This window comes from Podarcis cretensis, assembly GCF_951804945.1.
Source record: "Podarcis cretensis genome assembly, chromosome: 12".
Classification (NCBI taxonomy): domain Eukaryota; kingdom Metazoa; phylum Chordata; class Lepidosauria; order Squamata; family Lacertidae; genus Podarcis; species Podarcis cretensis.
In genome coordinates, this window is record NC_137181.1 from 13,621,025 (window position 1) to 13,645,196 (window position 24,172).

Consider the following 24,172-nt stretch of genomic DNA (forward strand, 5'->3'; position numbering starts at 1 on the left):
CACCGTGCTCTTATGAAGCTGTGTTCTATTTTGGGATTTTAAAAAAGCTTTTTTTTAAAAAAAAATTAAAAGCCCGTTGCACATTACTTTTGCCTAGATTTCTTCAATGTGTTGCCTGTTTTTTCACATGTTGTGAGTGGATATTCATACTTTCAGTAGGATTTCAAACATTTAATTTGTGAATAGCTCACTGGTGGATAGACTGTTGTAAGCTGAAAGAGCTCGTGATCTGAATAAAAGAAGGCAGTTTTGCTTCATCTTTCAAGGTGAAGATTTGGTGGTGAAGCTGTACTTGCTTTCTAATTAAGGACAGAACCATTGTAGAAATGTTAAGTTCAGCGAGCAATAAAAACAGGGGCTTCATTCAGTCGTTGAGTTCCAGAAATAAACCCTGTAAGTCTTAAGATGGAGTCGTCTGATGGGAGTTATCTAACAGCACCTTACAGAGGCTCAGGTTCCTCATCACTTATTTAGAACAACTTGTCCTGAAGAAAGCCTGAACCAAATGCACCTTTAATTTTTGTTTAAGTGGAATTGCAATTGTTTTATAACATGTCAATAAGGTCAACAGACTTCATAACATGTTTTAAAGGGGCTACTTTACTCACTAGTGGATTTTTGTAAAAAACAAAACAAAAAACCAACATGAGGGAATCCATTACACTGGGACAATATTGATGAGTTTTAGCTCATGAACTTTTAGATTGCATATTTTATTAACCCTTTAGGCACACCACTGTATGGTATTTAAGGTGCTGGTTTTGACCTTTAAAGCCCTTCACAGCCTAGGACCCTCGTACCTACGGGACCACTTCTCCTGGTATGCCCCACGGAGGACCTTAAGGTCCATAAACAGCAACACCCTAGAGGTCCCGGGCCCTAAAGAAGTTAGATTAGCCTCAACCAGAACCAGGGCCTTCTCAACACTGGCTCCGGCCTGGTGGAACACTCTGTCTCACGAGACCAGGGCCCTGCGGGATCTGATTTCTTTCCGCAGGGCCTGTAAGACAGAGTTGTTCCACCTGGCCTTTGGCTTAGAATCAGTTTGATTCCCTTCCCCTCTTTCTTTTTCCTTTCTCCTCCTGTGAAGAGGCTGCATCCTAATGTTTTAATGTTGTATTTTAATCTTGTTTTTTAAATTGTATTTTAATCAACATGTTTCTATTATTGGTTGTTAGCCGCCCTGAGCCTGGTCTTGGCTGGGGAGGGAGGGGTATAAATAAAATTTATTATTATTATTATATCTTCATAAAGTTGTTTTTAAATGTATGCATGTGTAAAGAGTTGTGCATTTGCAAATTCTTACATAACTTGTTTTCTCTTTCTCTAGAACCAGATTTGAAAAAACGAATTCGTGTCCATTTACTTAATGCCCATGGTCTAGATGAAGCCGGTATTGATGGGGGTGGAATATTCAGAGAATTTCTGAATGAACTGCTTAAATCAGGATTTAACCCTAACCAAGGTTTTTTTAAGACCACCAATGAAGGACTGCTTTACCCAAACCCTGCTGCACACATGCTCATTGGAGAGTCATATGCAAGGCACTACTATTTCCTTGGGAGGATGCTTGGAAAGGTAAAAATAAATAAAATTGCAGATTTGTATGAATAGGAGCTGCTTGTGTAGTATATGAGATAGAAGTGGATTTTTTAATGGAATGTGTTCAGAAATGGAAAGTACTTGGGAAACACTAATAGGTTTGTATCCATTTTCTTTGCCCATTCTATGAAGAGAAGGGCCTCTTTATTTTGATCATGTGTTACATTTGCTTTAACGATATTGATAGCTAAATGCGCACAGCTGCATTCTTCATGCTTGACATTCTTACTACTTGTGGGGTTACTTTCTTAATGCTCCTTGTTTTAAGTGAAAAGATGCACCATTTTTAGCTAAGACATTTTCCAAGTTGAATCGCCTTCACACAAAAAATTAACAACACTTCGTAAGCAGGTTATAGATTATAAAGTCTGAATGATCACTAGTGTCAGGTAAATTTTTGTTTCAGGCAGACAATGATAGATATGATAATGAACTCTCTGATTTGATAGGGTTTCATTCATAGAATCTCAAGCCTGGTCATGGTGTCAAGTTTTAGTTTTTCAATGTCAGGAAAAATGCATTTGGTTTCCACCAAGATGATTCATTTTCCTTCCCAACCCAGCAACTTTTTTTCTTGTCTCTAATACATGGAGCAGGACCTAAGGTACTACAACAGCACTGAGCCGTGCTGAGTTAAACGAAAGAACAGGATTCTATTAATTACCATTGTTCCTGATTTCTAGTTCCCCCCTTAACTTCCATTATTGACAGTCATTTCATTGAGCTCCCACAGTGACACCAGTTGCACAGAGGGGTGAAGGTGCAGTAGAACAATTTCACACATTGTTTTTCGGTGTACACCTAAGATATTTTAAGTGTACATCAAAACATGTAAATCACGAACCTCACAGGTGTGTCTTTGCAAACTTGTGTCATCAGGAGCCTTGTTGAGTTGGAGCACTCTTGACTGCACACTCTGGATTTGTCTCAACATGGTGTGTGAAATGGCCTTTGCCATCTGGCCATATCAAGGCTCCACATAACAACACTAGAGAACAGTTTGTGCTGATCTCGGAGCTACTTGTAACTGCTAGAGTAGACATGTATTGGACCTGGGAGTGCCTGGAGGCCTGGGAGTGCCTGGAGTCCTGTGTGAGTGCCTGGAGGCGGTTGGAGGTTGGATGGCGGCTAACAGATTGAGGTTGAATCCTGACAAGACAGAAGTACTGTTTTTGGGGGACAGGAGGCGGGCAGGTGTGGAGGATTCCCTGGTCCTGAATGGGGTAACTGCCCCTGAAGGACCAGGTGCGCAGCCTGGGAGTCATTTTGGACTCGCAGCTGTCCATGGAGGCACAGGTCAAATCTGTGTCCAGGGCAGCTGTTTACCAGCTCCATCTGGTACGCAGGCTGAGACCCTACGTGCCTGCAGACTGTCTCGCCAGAGTGGTGCATGCTCTGGTTATCTCCCGCTTGGACTACTGCAATTCGCTCTTTGTAGGGCTACCTTTGAAGGTGACCCGGAAACTACAACTAATCCAGAACGCGGCAGCTAGACTGGTGACTGGGAGCGGCCGCCGAGACCACATAACACCGGTCTTGAAAGAACTACATTGGCTCCTAGTACGTTTCCGAGCACAATTCAAAGTATTGGTGCTGACCTTTAAAGCCCTAAACGGCCTTGGTTCAGTATATCTGAAGGAGCGTCTCCACCCCCATCGTTCTACCCATTCTACTTCTGGCGGTTCCCTCACTGCGAGAAGCCAAGTTACAGGGAACCAGGCAGAGGGCCTTCTCGGTAGTGGAGCCAGCCTTGTGAAACGCCCTCCCACCAGATGTCAAAGAGAACAACAACTACCAGACTTTTAGAAGACATCTGAAGGCAGTCCTGTTTAGGGAAGCTTTTAATGTTTGATGTATTACAGTATTTTAATATATTTTTTGGAAGCCGCCCCAAGTGGCTGGGGAAGCCCAGCCAGATGGGCTGGGTATAAATAATAAATTGTTGTTGTTGTTGTTATTATCTGGAAAACTTACCTCGCCAACATTTAAAATACAAAATCTGCTATATTTTACCTGGATATTAACAGGTTAATTGTTAAAGTATTAAAAGGGGAGTGGGGGAAGTTTGACTTTGGGTTGAGAAAAGCTGAGAGGCATGGCTGTTCTTATACTTTGAGATCAGAAGGAACCCAGTTGCTTGTCATTTTGAAAGCAGTCAAATATTGATGTGTGTGTGTTCTGTGTTTACATAAGGCACAAAATGACTACGTTATTTAATAATTAGCTGTACCCAGGTGCAGAAACACCCTTTAACTGGCATGTTTGGAAAGCTGATGAATTCAGTAGCAAGATAAGGCACGGTTTTACTATTTGGTCCCTGCCAGTATTGTGGTTTTAGTTAAAGACTTCATTAAATTCTTCGGTTTTATAAAAATGCTTACCTTTTATCCATTTGCAAATAATTTTGGAAATGCTGCAGTTGTTTAGTCTTTGTATAAATAAACTGCATGCCATACAAAGGAAGCCATCTGAAATCCACAGAAATTTCTTATTTGTATAAATAAAAAATGCAGAGTGTTGCTGCTAAGAGCTCTATTTATATGACAGTGTTATCAGAAAACAAATACATTAACATTGAATGATTTACCTATATTCTGTGTAGCCAGCCATTCAGTGGTAATCACCTAGTATATTTTAGTTAGTGTTGAATATTTCTTACCCCAAATATTTTCAATGTTTTTATTAAATTATTTAATATTTATTATTAAATAAAATAAAGAGCATAAAGAAATACTAATACAGCAGGATGAAAGCAGCATAGGGTAGGACATTATCATTGATCTTGTTCTAAAATATTACAAAAATACCCATTTTACCATAAACATGGCTTATATGTATTCTTTTGTAATAAGTTATCTTAGTTACTATGGATCTGATTTTCTCAACCCATGAAGATATCCATTTTTATTTTTTTAAAACTCTATTGTTTCAGTTCTGTGTTGAATAAATTGTATTATATCCCTGACAATTTATAATAATACACATTAAAAGCTCTTCATTGTGGTAGTTGCAATTTTGAAAGAATATTACCCCCTCCAAATATCTTTGAACTATAGATGCTTTATATCACAGTCCTAACCATGTCTACTAAGAAGCAAGTCCTATTGAATTCAGTGGGGCTTACTCCTAGGTAAGAAAGGTTAGGATTGCAGCTGTAACTACTTAGGATTACCACATTTATAGAACAGTCCTATGCACTTCTACTTGAAATAAGTCATATTCAGTTCAGTGAGGCTTACTTTTAGTTATGGAGGATATAAGGTAATAGATTCATTGGCTCAATAAATCAGTTTAAAACATTTTGATAGACTAATATTGATCAAATAGGCAGCAGATTTTGAAAATAAATTCAGGTTGAACTTTCAGACGGCAACAGAGACATTATGAAACTGCAGGGAATATCTTAAGGTGATGGCAACTACATCAGAACCAAGTGTCTGAAAATGTTGAGTTACTGTTTCAGAACTGTTTCACTTGCATGCTTTCCCCCCAGTTTTTAAAAATGATTTTCCTGACACTCATATGATTAAGTATGGCTGCAATCCCAACTCCAGTTACCTGGGAGTAAGCCTAATTTAATCTAGTGTTTTGGAACAGAGATGGTTCATTTTTGTATGTGGCAATATTACTCAACTTCCAAGAACTTCATGGCAGACACAAATTTTAGAGGGAAGGTTTTCTCCAGTACTGCATTTCCACCATGGGAAAAGCATGTTGAACTTTCATGTCATGCAGTTGATGAAGGACCAGGTGATTTGCTAGAAAACTAGACACTCCTAAGGGGAACAGGAGCAGATCAGACATCTGAGCCTACTCTATGCTTTGAAGAACTCCTAGGTTGGCTCTATCCTTCTTTATCGTCGCCTCAAATAGATGTCAAATAAAAACTAGAAATCTTTTTTTGTAATCTTTTTAAGTCTCCTAAAATAATTTTTTTAAAGGCCATTAAGTAAACTGCCTGGTATTCTACTTTGGTTGTTTGGGCCTTTTTTATTCAATATGTTAATAGCACAAATAAATGTGGTATTTGAATAATTTCAAAATAGTATGAATTTGCTAATGATTCAGTAGTATAGGAACTCAGTGTTGTTCAGCAGGTTTTAAAAATTCCCTAACTTATTTTTGAAATGGTTTTAACATAACTAATATGTTTGTCTTCCCTATACTAGTTCCTTTCACATAACCAATTATCTTTTCATTACAAATGGCTAAACTTAGTACCAGCATTTATAAATATGTGTCCAGCACTAAAGGACTACTAAAAGTGTGGTATTTTAACACTAAATCTTTGAAAGGGAAAAGATTGTATTGATTGATTGTGATATTTATTGGGTCATAATGTATTTAAATTTTCTTTAATGCATATGTTAGTGATTGTTTACTGTGATAAAGTGCACAAAGGTCTCTGCAAGCAATTCTACATGGAAAGAATTACCTCATGTCAGTGGTCACTTCTCAATTAAAAGTTCCATTAGCAGATGATTCCAGCTTCTGGTTTGTGTACTGATTGCATTTTATAGCTCCTAAATCAGGCTTCCTAGACAGGGAATAAATAAACAGTTAAAGTATGTGGTAATGGCATCCTGATCTTCTTTTGCCTTTGGAAACACCTAGGTCCATTTAAGTCAATTAAGTTCAGAATATTTAGTGGAATAAATTGTCATGTTTGAACTCTTACTGAAAATGAGTACTCTGCTGATTTGAAGATATTGATTCCTCTCAATACGTGTTCCCACCACATGGATTAATTATAATTACCTCTGCCCACTTGTTTTTTTTAAACAAATGCTTCATAAAGAAAAGTTATACTTCTTGCTGGTAATTTTATTCTAAGAACTCATCTTCATGAACTTGCAACAGGATAATTCTTTTGAACAAACTAATTCTGGGACACTTGTGCTCTTAAGGGCCTGTGGCTATCTGTGCAGAGTGGCAAAAATGCTTCCTTAATGCGGATCATTATAGGAAATTGTAGTCTTGTGATTCTTGTTATGTGCACAGAAACAGATGTGCAGATGTGTGAAATACGACTTTGAAACTTCTGCTTGGAAGATAAGTACAAGTCCTCCCATATCTGTTTGTAGTTGGTTCTCTGTAAAAATGACTACAGAAGCTGCTGGGGAAGTAGCAGCAGCAATCAGTATGATTATTGTAGAATATTTAGCAGCAAATCTGTGTAATTGAAATACCAGAGGCCCATAACGTTGTCCTGTGTGTCTGCTTATAATAGAAGAACATAGCTATTTTTCTGTTTAATATGTGAGTAATAGTTTCTTGGGACGCGGGTGGCGCTGTGGGTTAAACCACAGAGCCTAGGACTTGCTGATCAGAAGGTCGGCGGTTCATATCCCCGTGACGGGGTGAGCTCCCATTGCTCGGTCCCAGCTCCTGCCAACCTAGCAGTTCGAAAGCACATCGAAGTGCAAGTAGACAAATAGGTACTGCTCTGGCGGGGAGGTAAACGGCGTTTCCGTGCACTGCTCTGGTTCGCCAGAAGCGGCTTAGTCATGCTGGCCACATGACCCGGAAGCTGTACGCCGGCACCCTCAGCCAGTAAAGCGAGATGAGCGCCGCAACCCCAGAGTCGGCCACGACTGGACCTAATGGCCAGGGGTCCCTTTATCTTTTTAATAGTTTATTACAGTGTAAAAGAGTAAATTAATCATTCAGGGGATCGTGAATTTGATGAAAGGAGCAATAAATGAAATAAATAAATACTGAGGATTGTATCCAATGACTGTTTGAGCTGAAGGCAGTTTCTGCGACTGTCTTTTTCTGTTCCCACGCCCACCCCTGAACAGTGGGGCCGTGCCATATGGGGACTGCAAAGTGGTTGTGGTTGTTATGGAATTCATATGAAATTAAGTGGAGCACCATTGGGTCAAGATTCCTCCATCTGCTTTCAGGTGATTCTCCTTCTCACTGCAGTGCCATATGACACCCTCCCCTTCAGGCTGCGGTTCTAGAGAGGGGTTTGAGGGGTAGAGAGAGCTGCTGGCAGGAGGGGAAGGAGGGAGTAGAAAAGTTGGCTGCACAAACTGTTTTCCACTTGCACAACCATTGAATACAAGTATGGGTGTTTAAGTAAAAGGATATAACAGTGTAATACATCAGGGGAAATGTGTTGGAGACTGGACAAAAAAGTATGATTTAACAAACAAATAAAATAGAATGTTTTTTTTTTAGTATTGTATTATTTTTAAATTGTAAAAATACTAAGTTTGTCTTAATATTCTGCTTTATATTAAATCTGAACATTAGGCTGCTGTGGCTGCAGAAGGAGGCCATATTAGGGGAATAGTTAAGAAAAAATAAAAAGTCTGTAAAATGATACAGTGGATGCACTTAGCACATAGCACTGTAGAGTTGGAAGGGACCCTGAGGATCATCTAGTCCAACCCCCTGCAAAGCAGGAATATCCAGCTGGTCCATACAGGGATCGAACCTGCAACCTTGGCGTTATCAGCACCATGGTCTAACCAACTGAGCTATCCATGTCTACATTAAATCACAACTTAGCAAGACACGACTGAGCTTCAGCAGACCTCAGACTTGCATGCTTCTTCTCCCATGTGGCCAGAATGAGTTCAGAAGCAACCATCTTAGCTTAACAGCATTTTGCACGCTTAAGAAAAATCGGTACCACGAGCTTCCAAACTTTTCTTCCTGGCTGTATGGGAGAAGGAGCATGGAGTGCTCAAGCCTGATGTATTTTTAATTTTTAAATTTGAAAATGAAGGACCAAGGCGAGCTTGGCTTGATCAAGAAACCCCAGAAGTCTGGGCATGTGTGCACCTGCTGTAATGTGTGGCTTATTATATTTTGCCATGTAGAAAGAGAAGAGCTTAACTGTGACTAACTTATCAAAGAACTGCTATACATTTCGCAGATGCCTATTTTAAAAACTTAGCTTTTACACTAATTGGAATATTAACTATTCATCTCACCTTGTTTATACAATGAATGTTTCTTTTGTCTTTTATATTTGGAGGAAGTTGGCTATGGGAAACTGTGCCATCTTGATTATAATTTTAATTAAACACAATCAAGGTGGCCTAAAAATGTTTTATATAGTTTTTAGATTAAGTTATAAATGTTTGCTGTGGAGCTACCTGAAGATTGATAGATCTGCATTTGAAAAGCATTATTTTTATATTGATTCTTAATGTAGTAAATTACTAAAGTTATTTGGCAGCAAACAGAAATGGCCTGTGATGTTGTTCACATTTATTCTCCTGATAGCACCACAATTTGCATTAATTGCATTGCTAGTGCACTCACTTATATTAAAAGGCTTCTACGATAATTAATCCTTTTTATTTCAAATCATTTTGGCACAATTTCCAGCAATAAACACTCATAAAAGACAGACACTTGAAAAATAACATGCAGGTTCTTTCAATATACCTATTGCTATTTTCCCTTGACAAGGAGTTATTGATAGGCTTCTAGGAGCCAGTGTTAACATGTGGCTAAGAATTAAGACCCATATGAAAAATGGTAAGTGGATTATTTTGCATAAAAAATAGACAGTTCCTGAATCTGTGTAATTAACCTGTGTTTAGAAAATACCTTGATTTATGCCTACATTTGTATTTCAGTTGCATACATTATGGAAATTTAATTTATAATCCATTTAGCTGATGTGATCATAGTGTTTAGGGCCATCATTTATTAGTGCTTGTATATTAAATGCTTTAAATGCCTAAACCTGACTTGTGTTGGGGGTGGGGAGGGGGAAAAATATATATAAGGATGCAGAAGTATTTGGTGAGTCAGTGATTAAATTCAGCTTCAGATTTCAGGTAGCTTTGATATATTTACCAAAGTTGTGGAGCGTGTGTGTGTCTGTTACTAATTCAGAATAGCAAACTGTGACCATACAGATTGCAAATTAATGATTTACACTTGAAGTTTACTTTTTCAGCTACACAAAGAAAGGTTTCAGTTTTCATCGCTTTCCTAAAAATGCCTCCTTGGCTTTGATGTTGTTATTCATACATTCTTGGGGCTAAACTGTCACACAGTGTTTGTGTGTGAAGGTATTTTGATAGGGCATCATTAGGAGATTTGTGCATTTTACTGCTCTTTGTGGTTCTGTAAATTTTTCTTGACCCTGAATACAGAAAGTTTATGAAGATTTGCATTTGGAAATAGAAGGAAGGAGCCCCTCTGTGCTCATATACATGCTGTTAATGAGAGTAATTATGGCAGCTCATCCAAGAGCAGAAACCTAAAGACCTAGAGCGGAGGAGTATAGGATATAGAGCTAATTACAAATGAAACAAACAAACCTAGAGTAGCACAATCTGCAGCTTCCAGTGTTTAATTGAAAGCTGTCATTAGCTATCACTTTATGGGCAGATAGAGAGGCGCATCGTTCTGAATGTCTAGGTGAAAGCAGTATATGTCTACCATTGATAAATAGGGTGGCACATAATTCAGTTTAATACTATAACAGCCAGTAAACGCATTGGAATTAAGGACTCTTAGCATATAGAGCGTGGGGTTGGTGTTTGCCTATCCAAAATCCTGGTGAGGTATGGAAAAGAAAGGCCATTATATTTTAAGGGCCAGAAAACATTCTAGCAGTGAATTCACCGAGTGACCCAAGGACATTGGTTCACTAGTAGGAGAACTTGAATTTGAAGCTGCTAGATAGCAGCAGTGGTGCATACCTACTTTTGAAGACTTTTTCTAACTTCGATTTTAATGCATTATCGGTAGATAGCACACTGATTTTTAAAAAATGTGCCACCTTTCTGTTAGACACCGGTCACCAAGGCTACCTGACAAAAAAAAAACCCCTAACTTTATTGCTTTTATAAAATAGCAGTAAAACAATAGCAATATTCATAGCCTTGTAATATTTCATACAATGTAGATGCATTAAAAAGTTTGTACATAATTAACCATATGCCCCTCTCACTCAGGGTTTGTTATTGCATTTAGCTCTTCTGTCCAAGTGCAGAATTTGGCATGGGGTATGGATTCCCATGTTGTGAGAATCTCTCCTTTCATGTAAATAAATGGGGGGACACATGTCTTTACTGGGTGGAATCTCAAAATATAAAATGGGGTGGGTGGGGGAACCTGTATAGCACTCCCATAGAAGGAGATGTCTTGCTAAGTTTCTGAAGTGAAAGGACATAGTAAATACTTAGCTTCTGAAGTATATAAAAATAATTCTCAACTTTACATATTTTTTTAAAAGGCTTTATATGAAAATATGCTTGTCGAGCTTCCATTCGCCAGTTTTTTCCTTTCAAAGTTGTTGGGAACAAGTGCAGATGTGGACATTCATCACTTGGCTTCACTAGATCCCGAAATGTACAAAAACCTACTTTTTCTCAAGAGCTATGAAGGGGATGTGGAAGAACTTGGGCTGAATTTTACTGTGGTGAATAATGAATTGGGGGAAGCACAGGTAAGGGACTTTGCTTTTAAGTTCTCAGCAGTGTTTCAGATGTCATAATGATAAAGCATGATCAATGCTTTATGACTTTGTAACTTGGAGTCAAAGCATACAGGCACTCTTTGTATTGATACTCATCAAACTAGCTCTTATGGCAAGTCACATATGCCTTTAGATACAAGCTTTGCTTGTTATAGGGGAAATTATTACATAATTTTTGTATTTAAATTAAAAATGCTTTGCATCAACCTCAAGTTCTTCAGTTTCATCAGAAGCACTTAGACATTGGGATATGCAGAGAATACTGCTTACAAGTGTCACAAAGTGTTTGCCTGTTTGCCTTGCCTGTTGAATTGTTTTCATAAATAGTTGTAGCTGATGACTCTAAAATGTTGGTATGGAGTACCATACCATACTGAATTTGTAGACATTCAGGATGCTGTGAAGGGCAATTCTACATGTTAGGTAATGACTCGAATAGAAAACCCTAATAGTTGGTTAGAGTATATGAGTTAGAGTATATGAGCTCGAATACAAAAGAACTGGGCAATTAGTTCCAGAGGAACTTTGCATTGTTCTTTTCGAACAGGAACCCCTGCTATGCGGCAAATGCTCACTGAAACAGAGGAGAATTTGAAAAGCAGTGTGTGATGCAGTAAGGGGGTCCTGCCTAAGCCCTTGGGTGCACCTAAAGTATCTCGTTGGATCTCTGCCATTGTAATTACTTCTGCTGGGTGCTTCTGAGAATATCCTTGTGAAAGAATTTAAGAAGAACAGTTTCATATCTTAATTGACTGTCTTTATAAGGAAGCAGTCCAGCTACCAATAAAGGAAAGCTATTATTACTTGGAGAACATCCAGTCTCGGACACAATCCTAACCATACTATTCAGAACAAGGGGACTTTTATGTAAATCCAGTTAAAAGTAGGGTCTTAAATACAGGTGACCCATCTGTACCCCTGAAAGTCTGCTGGATATTGGGGAGAGAAGTCCGGTAAGAGGCCACTGTTAAAACAAAGTCAACAAGAGCATCAGGTAGAGTTTAGCCATTGTACTGTTACTTGCAGAAGATACTTGTTGCAATTGGCCATCATCATCCCCTGCTCATTGTGTCCATTTTGCTAGTTGAAAACATTATGTACCAGAGTCTCGGATTAAACCACAATATCCTAAATTTGGGTTGTAATGATAAGTATTGAGGTAGAAAGGGAGGTGGATTTCATTTAGAACCTAGCTTTGATTCCTGATGATTGCTTAATTGCTTAATAATGTCTAATAAATGCACCCCAAATCTATCACCATCAACCACATTGTTCATGATGGGGCTCTTCAGGCCTTGGACTCTGGCATAGGAACTTGTGTTGCATAGTCAGACCACTGGTCTATCTAGCTGTTGGTTATATATGCTGGCAGCACCTCACCAGAGTTTCAGATGTTCTCCCTCTTAGTTACAGCCCTTCCGTCCTTTCAAAAAACTTAACCGTTTCAAGGAAAACAAATTGGAAAGTGTGATGATGCCGTTGACTTCACAGAAGTGTTGACAGTGTTCAGTCTGTGTTGATTAAAACTTGGCAATGGGAATTGAATGGTACAGTGGTACCTCAGGTTACATACACTTCAGGTTACATACGCTTCAGGTTACAGACTCCACTAACCCAGAAATAGTACCTTGTGTTAAAAACTTTGCTTCAGGATAAGAACAGAAATCGTGCTCCGGCGGCGCAGCTGCAGCAGGAGGCCCCATTAGCTAAAGTGGTGCTTCAGGTTAAGAACAGTTTCAGGTTATGAACAGACCTCCAGAACGAATTAAGTACTTAACCCAAGGTACCACTGTATATTGGAGGGCACTAGAATAGCAGTAATTCCAAATAAATGTGTGTTGCTATGCAGCTATATTGTGCTTAGTAGTATGACACAAAAGGCATCCAAGCACAGAGGCCTCCTTCTAGACTAGAAATGTTTGATAATGGAGCAAAGGGCTGCATTAATTGGTAAATCTAGACCTGAGTGTCAGCAGTGGCGGTCTGCCCTGTTTTGCTGCCTGAGGCAGAGCAGGAAGGGGCCATGCCTCACTTACCAGTGCATGGCTTCTGGTGAGATCTTGTGAGAGGTCAGTAATATCTTGCTAGAACCTGGGTATCACAACCTGGGATTCTGCCATCTTAAGGGTAGACTGGCCCCAAGTGTCACATTAGATTTTGATGACTGGGAGGTCTAGAACAGGCTTCCTCAACCTCGGCCCTCCAAATGTTTTGAGACTACAATTCCCATCATCTCTGACCACTGGCCCTGCTAGCTAGGGATCATGGGAGTTGTAGGCCAAAAATATGTGGAGGGCTGAGGTTGAGGAAGTCTAGAATATTCTGAGTACTATATCCAGTTTCTCTCACACACAGCACATAATGATTTTCAGCAACAAGGAGGTTGAGCTGTCACCTTGCACCTTGGAATATACCAGGCAAGATCTAGCATGGCTTGGGGATACCCCACCTGGTGCTATCTCTAAGACTTTGCTGTATCTGAGATCTTGGGGCCTATAAAGCACTTTGCTAGCCTGGTTGGGTGACATTCTTGGTGCCACCTTGCATACATGCATAACGGACCCAGAATGTGCCATCAACAGATACCCACAATGCTTTTTTTGTGGGGGACGATGCATTTTTGAATTCAGGAATCTTCTCCAGAATTTTGGCAGAGTAGAACTGATTCATTCCTGGCTCTGCCAAAACTTCACTGACTGGAACTCCTTGCATTTGCTCATCCCTAATTATATATTAAAATATTTGTGGTCAGAATGTTAAGTGTATTCTTGAAATAGTTTGCTTCTGTATTGCAGCTGAATCTCGCTGATAAAGCCTCTTTAGGGGAATGTCTATTTTTTTATTTATTCATGGAAGAAGTTCTTTTGGGTTTGGGTGTGGTCAAAATGAAAGGAAAAGCATTTAAAAAGGTATATTGCCAGATTAAAGACCTGTGAACTATGGCCTGCATAATTTTAAATAGACTTTATAGTTATGCCATCTAGTGGCAGAAGGTGCAACAGAACTCCTGCCTAAATTTAGTTAGTAAGGAAGGACTGGGTTTTTAATTTCTGCTTATATCACGCCGTAAATGCCCATTTGCGTTGATGTTTCTGCGTACAAATAATTCATGAATTAGTGATCAACAGTAATATTGGGCTATATATAGGCTGATATGCCACCAGATCGTCATCAAGGATATTAGGATTTAGGAGGAAAAACAGTTCATAAGACTGACATTTATTTCATAGAATATTTTTATGCTTTACAGGTGGTTGAACTGAAGCCTGGTGGAAAGGATATTCCTGTCACTAGCGCCAATCGAATCGCATACATCCATCTTGTGGCAGACTACAGGTTAAACAAACAGATCAGGCAGCATTGCCTTGCATTTAGACAGGGTCTTGCCAACGTTGTTAATCTTGAGTGGCTTAGAATGTTTGATCAGCAAGAAATTCAGGTACTGTTGCATAGCTCTGTGGACAAAATAATTAATAATATAAACCTTTGAAAATCCTGCCTGAAACTAAACTATGCACCTATCTTTCCCTATCTGTTCTAGGTTTTGATATCTGGTGCACAGGTTCCTATTAGTCTAGACGACCTTAAAACTTTCACAAACTATTCAGGCAAGTATATTGTAATTCAGATGATAAATAAGACAAAATCAAAGGCATGAGCCAGGAAGGTTGAGCCACAATTTTCAATTGAAGAATTAACTGTGTTTAACTTCTCTCCATTTCATGGGTTGCAAATTGGTTCTAAATTTTAGTTGGATCATTTTCCACATTACAGTTTTTAAGAGCAATACTTAAAACAACAGCAACCGGTTACAACAAAGTCCTTTATTGGCTCAGTTTTATATTAGGGAGCTCTTGAATGATGCCCAGTGCCACAAAGAAGACTGAGAACACCAAATATATAATAATGTCATACAAATGTACGATCATTCATGATGATCAGAATGCCTAAGAACGTCTGCTACAATGAGTTTTTAAAGCTACATTAATACTGTCTTAGGACATGAAAGAAAATACTCAAATGTAGTCCATTTTCAGTATATTATCTTGGATTTTAGTGTTTGAAAACCTGTGGCAGTCATTGGTGGGAGACCTTGTCACACTATGCCTGCTGTTTCCCTCCTGCTAATCTGGGTCCAACCCCATAACTTTAAATATGCATATGTTTAATGAAAAGATAGTGAAGGCAGATAACCTTCCAGCTGGAAACTCTATAATTGAAAGTCCTGCTTGCTGTATTTGGTATTGTACCCTTTCCCCATGGCGCTGAGGCTCCCAGCTGGGTCTTCTTTCCCCATATTGGTCTGGCTCAGACTTGCTTAGTCTTGGAGATGGAACTATCCAAGGTGCCTTCTCACTCATGCCTTTGTTTTTCACCATCTCTGCTTAATGTGCAAATGTTGCATTGATTGAGCTCAGTTTTAGAATGCTGGGCTGCTTCCAAAATGTGCTGAATCTTATGATGTTGCACATTTATTGAATTCCTGAAAAGGCTAATATGGAATGGGACATGCCATTCTATTGCTCTCAGTACTGATGTATCAGGTGGTTCAGAATATGTTGGTTCTTTTGCTGGCACATGTGGGCTGTATAATCTGCACATCTGATTTTCTGCAGTGAGTACTGTAAGACGTATGAACAAAAGAAACCAGTAGTGAGGTAACTTGTAGCATGGCTGGCATTAGATGAGATCTGATTAACATATTTCAATCATTCAGATTTATCAGTGTATCTAGAATGCACTGTAGCTGTCTCTTAATAGTATATCGTAATAGCGCTGTTCAACATTGATACAATTTGTTTTTCTTTTGGAAAATTGTAGGTGGTTATTCTGCAGATCATCCAGTAATCAAAATATTTTGGAGAGTTGTAGAAAGTTTCACCGATGACGAAAAACGTAAATTGCTCAAGTTTGTGACAAGCTGTTCACGGCCTCCACTCTTGGGGTTTAAGGTATCTGTGTTCCTGAAATTGGCTTAACAGAAGCATAATCTGATTTATTGCAGCCATTCCCATGCTTTAGCACATTAAGAAATAATTGCTCAACCATTTAAGAAAAAAGCACAATAAATAGGAGTACTCAACATTTGCACACAATATTAAGTGCTCATCAGTTCCTCTGCCTGATTTTTGGGGGTTCCTCCATGCCACTGACACATGGTGAAGTATTTTCAGGAGACCAGAGTAGAGGGCACTGAGGGATTTTGTGTTCTTCATTGAGTAACTATTTCTAGACCTTGAGAAATAAGGTTTCACTGATCCTCTGGCTTATCACGTATTCTATGCCGCCCATCTCTGTTTTTGCATTTTCTGTTGTGTCTGGAATGATTAGTTAACTTCCTGATATTGTGAGCTGCTTTGAGTATGGCTTACCATTGGGAATCAGCATACATATAGATGACAATGTACAGCTTTATATTTCTTATATGCTCGTTACAGGGACTGTGCCTACCCAGTAAAATCCTACCACGTAGTGCATATTATTTGACATGAGGAGCAGGAAAGATGCTTCCCCCATATATGGGCAAAGATTCCCAACAGCTGTTACCACTGTCTGATAATTGTGTAGGTTGATAAATAACTCCTGTCAAATGCCAAGAGCTGTTATTGTTTGCCCACCAAGCTCAGGGAAATGTACTGTTACCATGCTGTGCCCAAGCAGCATAGGAGCCCTGAGATAAGTAGCATAATTCAGTGTGACTATTACAAATGCTCTTGTAGTGCTTTTTTGAAGATGAAGAGCACCATGTACTGTAAGTAGTAATTAGTATTTGCAATGAAATAAGTGGATTCATTTAATGAAAAAAAAATATATTGAGGGCAGCAATTAGTACAAAATGTCTTCGGTAATTAATTGTACATAGCTGCATTAAAGTAGAAGATAATTAAATGTTACTGTTAAGAACATAACTTTCTAATAGCCTGGCTTTGAAATCTTGTCCATGCTACATTGTGGAACCTTCACCTTTGCTAAAGTTAGTTCAGACTCATTTAGAAGAATGCAGTATGTCTTGAAGTACTTTTACTTATAAATAGCACAGTCACGACTTGCACTATTTAAAAAAGAAAAAAAAAATGGAAGCCTTTACTGCCAGCAGCTTCAGCTCACAATAACATATGCTACAGCTAATTAAAGTTTAATAAGTTTAATAAATGAGATTGCTACAGACAAAAAAAAAATCATTAAAGTGCAGTTGGAAACTGTTAAGTTGCAATCAGGTCACACGATAAATTGATGATGCTTCTCACTTCTCTACTATTGCAGATTCCCGTTCCACAGTATTTAATTATTCAACAAATGGTGCCCTTGGCTTGACATTTCAATATAGAACTTCATTTTTAACATTTTTAAAGCTTAAAGTAGGAAAATTCAATTAGCATTTTGAAAGGAACACTAAAAATACAGCATTTTATCTATGACATACATTTTAAGGCCTCCATTTAAACAATAATTTAACTTAAAATCTCATTAACCTTCTGGCATGGGGTGTTAGAATTTCTTTTTCTTTTTTTGCAGTTTCTAAAACCGGACAATCTATTTTCACTCACCAAAGCATTTGATTAAATTAATAAACTCTTGTAAAGAAAAGGAGAGCTTTGGATTATAATGTGGAAATGTCTTAGGCACCTAGGGTGGGTTGTGGGTGGGAGGAGAGATCTTGTTTTCTAAGAACTGAGGAAAACCTATTTTCTTTTGCTTTTGGGGGGGGGGGAAGGAGGGGTAAAACCATTTTACACCTTGGGAATGTTCTTATTTTGTTAGAGGCAGAGTTGTTAAGTAGCTAGATCAGAGCTTTCCAAACTGTGTGTCGCGACATGTTAGCGTGTTGGCTGCAGTGTGTAGGTTTATCTTGCAAACGCTCCCTGCACTTTTCCTGGTGCTGGAAAGGATTTTCACCTCTGGTTTGCTATTAAAACTGAATTACTGTGTCACGAACTGATGCATGTCTAAAAAGTGTGTCACCAACATGAAAAGTTTGAAAAGCTCTGAGCTAGATGAATCGGGAATAGGCAGCATGTCTGTGACCAAAATGTTCCTTCAAAGTACTTTGATACGGTTTGACATTTTTGGGAGTACCAGATAATAATCTCTCTGTGTGTTTGTGTGTGTGTGTGAGAGAGAAAAAAATGTATTTGATTCCTCAGAAGTTAGAAAATGATTACTTTCAGCTGAGAGCTGACCTCTGGACTCCACACAACAATCTCCCCCCCCCCCCCCGCCATGCTCACAATGGTGTAACACTAGATACTTTTTCTCTAAGTGTTCTATTGCTGTAAGCAACAAATGGTTTGAGGATTATTTAAATGTATGTGTAGATAAACACCAAGTGCACATTACAGATTGCTCAGCTCCATAATACATCTTGATGCCTGATAAACACATGCAAATTAGCTTTTCAGTGAATCAGAGTTAGGCTTTTAACGATAGAATATGTGTTTTGTGGAACAAGAGTTGTGTGTTTATTTTTTATCTAAGGGCCAATAATCACATTGCTGTGTTAAGCTTACACAAGAATCTCAATGCTAATCCAGTTTTACTTGTAACAGATGACTTCCATGCTGTATCAGAAGCTGCTTTTGAAACTCCTCTCAGTTTCAAAACCAGCATTGGCTGCTTTTAAAGAAATTCTGCTTCTTCAACCTTTCTGTGGATCCTGGCCAAAATCTCAAGCTGGCAACTGTCATTCTACAACACTGTTGAATAGTAAAATTATAAAAATGAACTGATGTGGGCAAAATACCTTGTAGTTGTCCATTTCACATAAAATTCCACAATAGGAGGTTATTGTGACTTCAGAAGCTAATAGTGTATCTCTTAATACATGTTTAGGGGCTTCTTTAAGGCTGGAAAGAAACTTTTATTTGGATTGTTTTTTTCTCGTTTGGATGTTTGCTCTAATCCTTGTTTCATCGTTACATCTTCTCTCCTGCCCCAGGAATTGTATCCTGCTTTTTGCATACACAATGGAGGCTCTGATTTAGAGCGACTACCCACTGCCAGTACCTGCATGAATTTATTGAAGCTTCCAGAGTTTTATGATGAGAACCTTATGCGAAGTAAGCTGCTTTATGCCATTGAATGCGCTGCTGGATTTGAGTTGAGCTGAGCTGAGCTACTCTAATGCTCTGTTGAGGAACTAATCAGTGCCTACTTCCATACGCACCACCCACACCAAGCAGATTAAGAGAATCCCACCCAGGTTTCTGCAACTCATCTTTCCTGTCAAATACTCTCAAGTAGGTTTCAGTTTCAGTGCAAGATGTTATTTCTCTGTCACTCATTAAGCATTTAACTGTATCAACGGTATCTTACTCTGATTTCAAAATAATGACGCTGTGTGCAGTTTGGTAGGCTTTCCAAGAAAGAGCATATTTGGGGCACAGTAACATCATTTTGAAAATAACCAAAGATGAAGCTTTGGCTTTGCACTGTTCAAATACAGAATAATTCCATAAGCTGGCAATAAAGCAACATACAAAGCAGCCCACGAGGAATAAACAGGGTGATGACTTTGGAGAGGGAAGCAGGCATTTTGCAAGTGGCTCAGAACTGAGAGGCTAAAAGCAGTTCCACTTATTTTTTTCTTCAAGCGGCAGAAATTGTTTACAAACCTTTCTGCAACTGCAATTTGTTGCAACTGGGGGGAAAATGCATTTTTATTACTGTGGTAGGCATTGAAAGAAAGCGTTTATTTCACTTGTGTGCGTGCGTGTTTTTTCAATACCTTCAGTTATCTGAATGGGCATGCCTGTTCTTCAGTCACTACCTTAACCTGTGTCTTGATTAACTGGACATGTTCTTTCCTTCTTCTGTTCCATTTTCTCCTGTGTGCCTGTAGACTTTTTAATGCGACAGACTTCTTTGGCATATATAATACATACGATAGCTGTGACTTTGGAAAAGAAATACTTGTAACAACTATTAAAATATATTTGAACCGGAAGCTCCGGGCTTTTACTCTTTTATATCTGAAAGCCTGTGGGTGGGTGTTCACGTACCCTCTTCAGCTTTCTCTGTCAGGAATAATTGTGGTTGGTGTAGAAACTGGGCTTTCCTTCGCTATTTGCCAAGATTAAACAACTACGAATCCATTTGCTCAGTTAGCAGTTAGCTGCTTGGACACGGGGAAGGGAGTGGATCACTGGACTATGTTTGACTGACAAGGCAAACATTTGTTTCATGTGGTTCAGAAATGGTTATGGCACTGGGTCAACATTTGTCTTCACGTGCAATTCTCACTAAATTATTTTTTTAATAATATAATTTGAACCTAAATCATTAACGGGCAGAATCAAGTGTGTCCTTTATTGTCACTTGGAAAAGGCCTGAGAACTTTTACATTGAGGGGCCCTTCCACTTCCGGCCTCCTAGACCGAAAGCTATTTTACTGCTGGGGAAGCTTCTGAATTTCATATTTAATTAGCAGTAAACAGCAATATATTTTAAATGTGCAGAAGAGCTCTTGAGTGATTTTAAGATGTTTACTAGTGTTAGTACAAAAAAAAATGTATAATTTCATGATTTGGATAAGAAATGAAGTGTTAAAAATACTATTTGTAGTCACAATGTACAGAAATAAAACAATTGTTTTCTTTTTGGTTTTGTTCTAAGCTGCTTTATTTATGGTAACATTTACAATGCCCTGCCTATTCTGTTCCTGATAGCTGGCTGCCTGTGTTCTTTTTATTTTTATTTTTATATAGATTATGGAACTTAACACAGAAGGACTATAGAAACCTTTAACAGGACTGCTGCCTTCTCTAAAAAGCAAAGCCTGGACATTTCCTTTAAAAAAACACACACCATTATTTATTCTATAATCCAAAGTATTAAATATTTTGAAATTATTTTTTCAACTGAATTAATTTGTTGGATTAAAAGCTGTCATGTTTGTAAGTTGTAAAATGTAAATTAAACTCTTTTTGTATTGAGTCCTAGTATTTCCAGGGTTTTGTTAGTTTTAGGCCACATTATTTTAACGTCTGGTAAGTTACAATTTACTCTTGTTGTGCAAGCATAATGCACAGTTTCTAAAATGTTACCAAGGAAGCCAAAACAAGAATGAGGCTGACACTGGCCAAAATCAAATGAGCTATTCTCCGCCCCTTTCTCTTCCATGCTACATTACAACCATTTTTAAACAAAATGTTTTTGCAGGCAGTCTGCCATGTGCTGTAAAGTGCTGCTCTTAGTGCTTTTGGATTGGGAGGAAGTATATTAGCACATATGTGACTTTGTCCAGTATGTTCCTGTGGGCAGGACCTACAGCATAGGTGGTGTAAAATTCCAAGGGCTAAAACCTTAATGACAATTAGCACAATGAAAAAAAGCAGGAAGCAGCAGAGCCTGAAAGGAATACAGTCAGTTCTTTCCAGCCTTGGGAAAAAGAAAAAGAAAAGTATTGCAACATCATGCTGCCTGGGAGCTGGCACTCATATTTATTATGCAACCGACTAGCAAGATACAGTGGTGCCTCGCAAGACGAAATTAATCCGTTCCGTGAGGCTCTTCGTATAGCGGTTTTTTCGTCTTGCGAAGCAAGCCCATTGACAGTTTAGCGGATTAGCGCTATTAGCGGTTTAGCGGCTTTTAGCGGATCAGCTGATAAGCGGTTTAGGGCTTAGGAAAAGGGGGGGGGAAGGGGGAAAAGCCCGCAGGAACTCGCAAGACATTTTCGTCTTGCGAAGCAAGCCCATAGGGAAATTCGTTTTGCGAAGCGCCTCCAAAACGGAAAACCCTTTCGTCTAGCGGGTTTTCCGTCTTGCGAGGCGTTCGTCTTGCGGGACACCACTGTACCAACCAATTGTCAGAATCTGTACAGAAATGCCCATGTGGAATTGGTAGGTGAATGCAGCCCCACTTGTCATATAGCTACTGTATATTTCCTAGGGCCTCAGTTCCATCTCTGTATCCCTTGCAATCCTTACCTTAATCCATGGGCCATGTTACTGAGATGTCCACTGAGCCACAGAATTATGTATGTAAATATGACCCTAGAAATGGATGAGCCCTGGAATAAGGGGCAGAGTTTAGTTTTGTTCAGAGAGAAACTTTGGAGGGTGGCATCCATGTCACCACAAGCTTTGCACTCACTCAAGCCTTAGCAGTCAACCGTTTTGGCTCCTGAACGCCACAAACCTGGAAGTGAGTGTTCCGGTTTGCGAACGTTCTTTTGGAAGCAGAACATTCGGTGGGGCTTCCGGGGCTTCCGATTGGCCACAGGAAGCTCCTGCAGCCAATCGGAAGCTGCGCCTTGGAAGTTGAATGTTTTGGAAGTTGAACAGGCTTCTGGAATAGATTATTATAAGACTATGGTGGTTCAGAGGGGCCTGTTACCTGGCTCACTGGGCCAATTCTACACATACTCTAAATACACATTACTAAAGGATTGGTCTGTCTGTAACGGTTATACACAATTCTTTGCACCCTCACTTGGAGAAGTTTGAGGCCTTGCCATCATTTGCATGAGTGTCAGAAAAAGCAAACTCCTTCAAGCCAGAAGATTCCTCCAGAGTGACAGGTAAGTTGCCCATGGCTGACTCCAGCAACTGAGTCTCTTCCCAAGTCTCAAGTGTTTCTTTTTACGCAAGAAGCTGCTTTATACCAAGTCAGATCTCTGGTCCATCTAGTTCAATACTGTCTACACCTAACCGGCAGCAGCTCTCCAAGCTTTCACATGGGACATTCCCAGCCCTACCTGGAGGTGCCAGGGAGACTTTCTGTATGCAAAGCAGCTGTACCACTGACCTATGGCCCTTCCTCTTTTTCTTATTGCCATCTCACCTTTTGCATTAAAGATAGCTTACACAAATATAAAAGCCATGCACCCTGTTCTTTGACTAAATTGTTTCGAAGCCATTTTTTAATTGCTGTAACGCACCCTGGGACCTGCTGGCGAAGGGTGGGTACAAAAACAAATTTAATATGGCTCGTAGCAAATTAAAGCCAAGTCCAAGAACAAAAGTTTCTCCTCCCACGCACCTTCTGCCCACTCTCTTCAGCTTGAAGGTTGTCATTTGCTAAGTAAAAAGCTGATGGGCATCTTACTCAACAACACAACCCAAACTATCAGATGGTCACCTGTTTGCTCCTAAGTGAGGGAATATCAGATTATCTGGGACTATTAACCACCTCTCTACCCAATCAGATGGCCACAGGGCCTGTTCCAGTCCCCTGCTGAAGCCCCACATGCGGCTTTGGGTTCCAGCCAGATCTTGCAAGAGATCCATGAGATCCCACTGCAACCCAGAAGCTGCGACTGTAGCCACTTCTCTGCTAATGGGTGGGAGAGAGAGGCATGGAGGGGCCAGATAAGGAGAAGTGGTGGTGGAGGTGGCAGCTTCCAGCGACATCTTGCAAGAGCCCCCACAAGATCTTGTGCAGCTCTCGTGAGATCTCCCTGCAAGCCACTGCTGCTCTAGCAGTGCTGACAGGCGGGCACTGCCCCTTGGATTCCACCGCCTGAGGTGGCTGCCTCAGTCTGCCACACAGATGGGACGACTGGTCAGCCAGAAGCCTATTGAGAGTAAGAGAGCGACAGCTGCTGCTTAAAAATGATGACCAGAAATATTGGGGCAGTAGGGAGGAAAAGTGTCCACTGGCCTCACCTTAAATCAGGCACCCCCAAACTCAGCCCTCCAGCTGTTTTGGGACTACAATTCCCATCATCCTTGATCACTAGTCCTGTTAGCTAGGGATGATGGGAGTTGTAGTAATCCCAAAACATCTGGAGGGCCAAGTTTGGGGATGCCTGCCCTAAATGCTACCTGGTTTATCAAAAGCTTTGGTCCCCCCATGATGTTGGACTACAACTCCCATCATCCCACCCTAGCTATCTGGACCAGTGGTCAGGGATGATGAGAGTTGTAGTCCAACAACATCTGGGGGTCCCAAGGTTGAGAAAGGCTAGAGACGTTGCTCCCGCTCTCCACTGCTGTCCCCTTAATAGCGCAGCGCCTCCTCACAGCCGCCAGGGAGCGCCCGCCGCGCCCGAAATATCCCCCTCCCACCTGCGGCAGTGGAACGGGTGGGGGGCGGGGTGGAGACGCCAAAAAGCAGAAGGAGTTATTCTAGAAACTTCCGGAAAGTAATAAACCCCGGCGGAAGTGGGAG

The 24,172-nt window shown here is 39.9% G+C and overlaps 1 protein-coding gene and 3 long non-coding RNA genes across 6 annotated transcripts in view; 1 reads left to right on the forward strand and 3 right to left on the reverse strand.

The window, feature by feature from the left end:
• UBE3C (ubiquitin protein ligase E3C) overlaps positions 1 to 20,963 on the forward strand; it is a 61,104-nt gene extending 40,141 nt beyond the window's left edge. The window contains exons 18-24 of one of the 2 annotated variants that reach the window (XR_013843837.1): positions 1,331 to 1,578; positions 10,817 to 11,029; positions 14,310 to 14,498; positions 14,601 to 14,667; positions 15,881 to 16,011; positions 18,996 to 19,296; positions 20,764 to 20,963. Coding sequence is in view for 1 of the 2 variants with exons in the window: in XM_079996424.1 (XP_079852550.1) it covers positions 1,331 to 1,578; positions 10,817 to 11,029; positions 14,310 to 14,498; positions 14,601 to 14,667; positions 15,881 to 16,011; positions 18,996 to 19,166 (1,019 nt within the window). In the remaining variant the exon portion in view is untranslated. Of the gene's footprint in view, positions 1 to 1,330; positions 1,579 to 10,816; positions 11,030 to 14,309; positions 14,499 to 14,600; positions 14,668 to 15,880; positions 16,012 to 18,995; positions 20,657 to 20,763 lie in introns of those variants that run through there. The other variant, XM_079996424.1, reaches the window with a different exon arrangement.
• Positions 1 to 24,172, reverse strand: part of LOC307199379 — a 180,010-nt gene that overhangs the window by 96,903 nt on the left and 58,935 nt on the right. The gene's annotated exons all lie outside the window — the stretch shown is intronic.
• LOC307199326 overlaps positions 1 to 24,172 on the reverse strand; it is a 39,382-nt gene that overhangs the window by 9,185 nt on the left and 6,025 nt on the right. For both annotated transcript variants that reach the window (XR_013831875.1, XR_013831876.1), the window contains exons 2-3: positions 6,038 to 6,139; positions 3,984 to 4,070 (exon numbers count right to left, since the gene is read on the reverse strand). This is a non-coding gene — a long non-coding RNA (uncharacterized lncRNA). The remainder of the gene's footprint in view (positions 1 to 3,983; positions 4,071 to 6,037; positions 6,140 to 24,172) is intronic.
• On the reverse strand, positions 17,555 to 18,989 carry LOC307199363. Its single transcript, XR_013831927.1, has 2 exons — positions 18,398 to 18,989; positions 17,555 to 18,315 (listed from the first exon to the last, which is right to left on the reverse strand). It is a non-coding gene; the product is annotated as an uncharacterized lncRNA (long non-coding RNA).